General features: G+C 34.4%; 1 protein-coding gene across 1 annotated transcript; it reads left to right on the forward strand.

Annotated features, from left to right (window-relative positions):
- Positions 1 to 2,037: 2,037 nt before the first annotated feature.
- On the forward strand, positions 2,038 to 3,645 carry LOC144562970 (ABC transporter A family protein). The gene is made up of 2 exons (XM_078312337.1): positions 2,038 to 2,261; positions 3,282 to 3,645. Exons 1-2 carry the CDS (start codon positions 2,136 to 2,138, stop codon positions 3,393 to 3,395), a joined length of 240 nt encoding a protein of 79 aa, XP_078168463.1. The 5' UTR covers positions 2,038 to 2,135; the 3' UTR covers positions 3,396 to 3,645.
- The last annotated feature ends 2,493 nt before the right edge of the window (positions 3,646 to 6,138 follow it).

The raw sequence follows: 6,138 nt of genomic DNA on the forward strand, positions 1-6,138 counted from the left end.
ATTGTACAATTACCAAAAAACAAAAAACCCGTTGGTTGCAAATGGGTATACAAAACCAAATATAATAGTGATGGTACCATAGAACGGTACAAGGCTAGATTAGTTGCCAAAGGGTATACTCAAACATATGGAATAGATTACAATGAAACCTTTGCCCCGGTAGCTAAAATGAATACCGTTAGAATTTTATTTTCTATTGCGACGAATAACAATTGGAATTTGTACCAAATGGATGTAAAAAACGCCTTTCTTCAAGGAACACTTGAAGAAGAGGTATATATGAACCTACCACCCGGCCATAAATTGGAAAATAATTCTAATTTAGTTTGTAGGTTAAATAAATCGATTTATGGATTGAAGCAATCTCCACGGGCATGGTATGGAAAACTTAGCTCTTATTTAATTTCTTGCAAGTTTAAAATTTGTAGTGCCGATCATTCATTATTTATTAAAAATGATGGAGAAAATATAACCCTTGTACTAGTATATGTAGATGATATTATAGTTACCGGAAATAACGTAGAAGAAATTAAAAGAGTTAAAAGCCAATTAAAAGAAAAATTTGACATCAAAGACCTTGGATATTTAAAATATTTTCTAGGAATAGAGGTAGCACATTCAAAATTGGGACTCTTCATCTCCCAAAGAAAGTATACTTTAGACCTCTTAAAGGAAACCGGTAAATTAGGATGCAAACCAATCTCTACCCCAATTGATAACCGGCATAAATTAAATGATGAGGATGGTGAACCAATTAAAGACATAAACCAATTTCAAAGGCTAGTTGGAAAGCTAATTTATCTAACGGTCACCCGTCCGGATATTTCTTTTTCCGTAAGCCAAATTAGTAGATTCATGCACTCGCCAAGAACTCCACACCTAGAGGCAATAAATAGAATTTTAAGGTATTTAAAGAAAAATCCCGGCAAGGGAATTTGGATGAAAAACAATAATTCTAATATCATATGTGGCTATTCCGATGCAGATTGGGCTGGAAGTTTTGATAGAAAATCCACTACCGGCTTTTGCACATTTGTAGGCGGAAATTTAGTCACATGGAAAAGCAAGAAACAAAACGTTGTGGCACGATCTAGCGCGGAGGCGGAATATCGTGCCATGGCGTCAACCGCATGCGAATTAACTTGGATAAAACATCTACTCAAAGAAATAGGCATTGCTTGTGATCAACCAATGAAGATGTATTGTGATAATAACTCCGCAAGACATATCGCATCGAATCCGGTATTCCACGAGCGAACCAAACATATAGAAGTGGATTGTCACTTCATTAGAGAAAAAGTTCAAGCAAAGGAAATAGAAACACCATACGTTAAGAGTGAAGATCAACTAGCGGATATCCTCACCAAAGGCTTGGACCCGAGTTCATTTGAAAAAATTTCAAGCAAGCTAGGATTGTATGATATATACATTCCAAGCTTGAGGGGGAGTGTTGAGAAATAGGATCTAGGATCTCAGATTAATAATCATCATAGATCTAGAAATAGAAGGCTAGGATTAAATCAAGGAAGTAAAGGGGCCTCCTTGCATATATTCAACAAATAGGTATACTGTACATAGGTACAAGGTACAAACGGTAACAAAACAGTAGCTTAGATGTTTGTAATATATATAGGAATGGAAACAGTGTAAAGAACTGATTTGAATGAAATAATTGTTTTCTCAAAATAATCTCTCCTCAGAAATTGCATAAATTCAACAAATATGTAAGTTATTAAATTTTTAGATAGTAAATATATAAATACAAAAATTTAAATAGTAAATACGTAATTTCACAGTTTTTTAGTGTATATATGAAATTCTCCATTACTATTTTTTTGGGATCGAATTCACCGGGCAAAGAATCCATATCACCTGAGGTACCTCAAATTTTAATCTTGGATCAAGACCGTTCGATCTGCTTTGACACGAATATTAAAGGGTCCGTGCCTTCCATGGTTCCACCTCCGGCACATATATCTGACGGATATTGACGTCTTCAGATCTGAACCGTCAAACAAGTAACTACCGGCCAGCGTTGGTCGAGCGAATAGTAGTAGACAACGACAAGGGAATAAGGGGAAGTAGGAGGAGGGAGAAAGGAGAGGGATCGGAGTTTTGGTTGAATTGAGGGGGTGATGATGGGGTACATGTGGAGAGTACGCCTCTCGTCCTTCCTCGTCGGCGCCGCCACCGCTTCCGTAACAGGGTTTTGCCTTCTCTACAGGGATTATGTGATAGCTCACGACTCTATCTCCACTCAGGTCTCTCTCTCTCTCTACAGGGATTATTGATCTTATATCTAAGTTTTATTTATGTTATGTTCCCAAGTTGCTGGCGCCTATATTTGCCATTTCAAGTTCAACTGTAAGAACAGTAGCCAAGTAATAATTGGGGATTATTTGTGGATGTCTAAAATTCGTAATTGGTAAGAAATTCACATATTTAGAACTGCATTTGAATTTGATCCATATATTAAGTATCATGTTGAACTTTAACTTGCATGGTGTGTGAGAGAAGAGTGAGCAAATTTGCTAGCATCACATAAACCTTGGGAATTTCTCAGAAGCACAATTATCCAAATAATTTTGAAAATTCACATTTTTTTTTTCAAACCCAGGAATATATATTCTGAAATTGCTTGAATTGGAAGCACTGTTGGATGAGATTCTAACTTGGAAACATACACAGATTAATTGCAAATTTTCATGAAATATTCATGAATTGTGGTATTATACTCAGAAAGATGCTTAGTGGCGATTTTCAGTGAGGTTATCCATGCTTTGATAGAGCATGGGTCTAATTTAGTTCTTGGTTATTAGGTTAGACTGCTTGATTGATTTTTTTTTTTTTTTTTTTATCACTACGTGAATATGGGGCTTTAAGGTAAAACTGCAAGTGAATAGAATAAAATGTAGTATTGAAGTTCTTCCTCCCAATAAGAGGAGAACTACTAGAAGCTAGCGAGCAGTAATGTTTAAAAAGTATGGCTGGAATGTTAAAATGACTTGTTGCATATCATACTGTATTACAGACTAGTAATAATACCATTTCTCATATTTTGTATCTATGTAAAGTATGAAGAGAGTGATTTTGAGTCCTTTCATCGCATATGGAACATTGAAGGGAGGGTTTTTAATTTTACGGCGGTAATGCATGACATTTATAATAATATAAGTGGGGGTATGAATGGTATTTTGGAAGATTGCCAGGGATACATATGAAAATAATAAATTCTTTCCTAAAATGAGATATTTTATAAATAGTATTGAAATTGATTTCAGCTGAAGGGAATTTCAGAAACATTCAATGAGCGGCACACAGCACTCGACCGACACATCACGGCATTGGAGAAGCTACAGAAAGCCGAGGCCTCTAAACCTGTGGAGTCTGATTGAACACTACAATCGTGGGGTCTCTCTTCTTTTCATGTGTTTGGAATTGTTGTGCTCCTGTTGCACTCGGTGCCATTTTGTTGCCTATAATGTGCATGTTTTAGCACCTTGGTATTTTTTGAGATGTCATTTTTATTTCTTTTTTCTCCATTGTGTTTCCGCCTGTACTGGTCTCTTCAAATGACGAATCTTCAAATAATAGAATGAAACTAATATTGAGGCAACCTTTTGTTATGCATTTCAGGTTCTGTTATTGAAGTAATGTTTACGGTTGTTCTTTTTAATCCTTGACAGTTTTATGTACATAATTCTATCTCATAAAGTTCAGTAATAGTTTCTTTATATATTTTGCAAGTAGCAAGATTAGCACTTGTTATCTGACACAGTAATAGTGGCACATAATTTAATAAATGCAATAAGAAAGATATTTAATTGAGCTATTTTAAAAGAAAATACACAAGAAAAACCGATGTCTCTGTGTGAGATCAATGGTGTGTTACTGCGTTTGTGCAAATTCGAAGCGGGACCAACGTGTCTGAGAGTCAAAACTAGATAATTTTTTTTTAGTTCAGAAAGTATTGGATTCCATTATGATTGAACAAGATCCAAGTCAGACACTGATACCAGTTTGAAACCATCCAAACGCCCTTGGATTCAATTTTACAATTTTTTGTAGTCAAGAAAGGATTTTGATTCAAAATAAATTGGATTGGGAGTTGGATCATACAAGATCGCATTTAGTTTCAACAAAAGTTGCAATCATGCAAGATCAGGGTTGACATTTAACAGAGCAGTAAATAAAACCAGCACAAACTTTTGATAAAGTTCATATAAAGTTGATCGGGTTAAATCATACAACATCTAATCTAGGCCGAACAAAAATTTGAATAATCCAAGATCCGGGTTTAAAATGGACTCCATTGAATATCTAAGGCCATCATCTCTGGCAGGATTGATTTGGATCACACTTCAAACTTAAATTCTTGCTTCAGAAATTATAAACAAGGGAAAACTACAAAAATACTGTCTAAAGACAGCCGAAAAAAGTCTATTTAAGTTAATGCAACTAAAAGACAAATTATAATCATATAAGATATCAAATTGTCCGAATTTGCTTTTTATCATCGCTCTTTCCATGTCCGTATATATAGATAGTGAATTATATATATATATTTTTTTTGCCTAAGCTTGCAAGAAGATTCATGGAGATAGGAGAGCATGTAATGAGTGTTGTTACATTAACTTGACTACTTAAGCTAATCATCAACTAATACTAATGAGACATTATTCTCTTATTCTCTAAAACAAATAGTAACTTCAGTTAAATTTTTTTTTTTTCAAACAAATGTTTCTCTTATTCTTAGCATTTTTCTCAGGATTAAAGTACCACGAATGAACATACTACAACATATTATATATCAATAAAATAATGAAAAATATTCATCACAAATGCGAAGGTATTTCATGTTTAATGAACATTATATATAGCTTGAACCTTCCAAAAAGACAAAAGGCATAAGTCTTATCTAACAAGTAACTCCTAATGATTAAATATTAATTTGGGTTTGATAAATAAATCCAGACTGGCAAGGGCCATGTGCATTGCTTATGCTCAGAAGGGCAACGAGGCTCGATAGAGTTGTCGTCAAGTTATTGTAAGCACAAATGTCACGGGGTCAACGCCTTGCGGTATCACTTATCATATCATCCCACCATTCATCAGTGAAATAGACCGTATTTGCCTTTATTTCTCCGTATATATCCTGTTTTGCAATCGAAACTGAGGCATTAGTGCCCACAAAAATAGCTTGCCCATCCAAGCTATTTATGCGTTCGTATTTGCTTTTACCTTTGTTGCCTCCAATGAATCTGAATACCTTTACAACACAAGTTTTTAGGGAATTAATATTAATACAATCAATGTTCCTAAGGATTATAAGAACTCTACCGGTACAATCCTCAGCCAGGTACAGATTGTAAAGATATTTCTTGAGGAGGAAAGGTTCACAATGTTTGTCAAGCACAATCAACCAACCGTATTGTGATCCAATGAAAATCTTATCATGTAAAAATGGTTCGTCAAATTCGACCTGGAGTTTATCGGGGATCGATGTGATACAGGGTATAACTACTGTTCTTTTTACCAGTGTGGTTGCATGCAGTAAGGAGAGGGTGCGTATGTTGCATAATTTGTCATGGAGACCAAGAAACTCTAGGTGTGCTGTGATTTTTTTGTTGTGAATGCTGAGATTGAATATCACGCTTCACAATAAAAGAAATTAAAAGCTATGTATGCATATTGTTAGCTTGCATGTAAGTCAAAATTAATATCTCAATTTTTAGTCACTAAAAACACATGGTCCATACGGAGATATTTTAGGATGAATTATTTGTTATACTTTATTCAGCAGTGGCCTCCTATATATTGAGAGTCGTATATAGTAATTTTTTATTTTATTATAGTGCCGCATTGAATCTCAGCAAAAAAAGGTAAAAAAAAAATAAATCTTTTACATAAAGATATTAGAATGACTAACATATCAACATGCTTAGTATTTATCTTTTTATATTGAAAGATTTTCCGTTCATTCTTGAATCAGATATATATATAGTAATTCTTCCTTCAAATACTGGATCTTACTAGGTTATTCCAAAGAAATAAAGGGAAATAGCTCTCAGTATTTAAAATGCCTTCTAAGGTGCGACTCAGAATTGATCAACTGAGGAAATGATTTCTTTGATATGG

Source organism: Carex rostrata, chromosome 12 (assembly GCF_964058835.1).
Source record: "Carex rostrata chromosome 12, lpCarRost1.2, whole genome shotgun sequence".
In the NCBI taxonomy this organism is placed as follows: Eukaryota; Viridiplantae; Streptophyta; class Magnoliopsida; order Poales; family Cyperaceae; genus Carex; species Carex rostrata.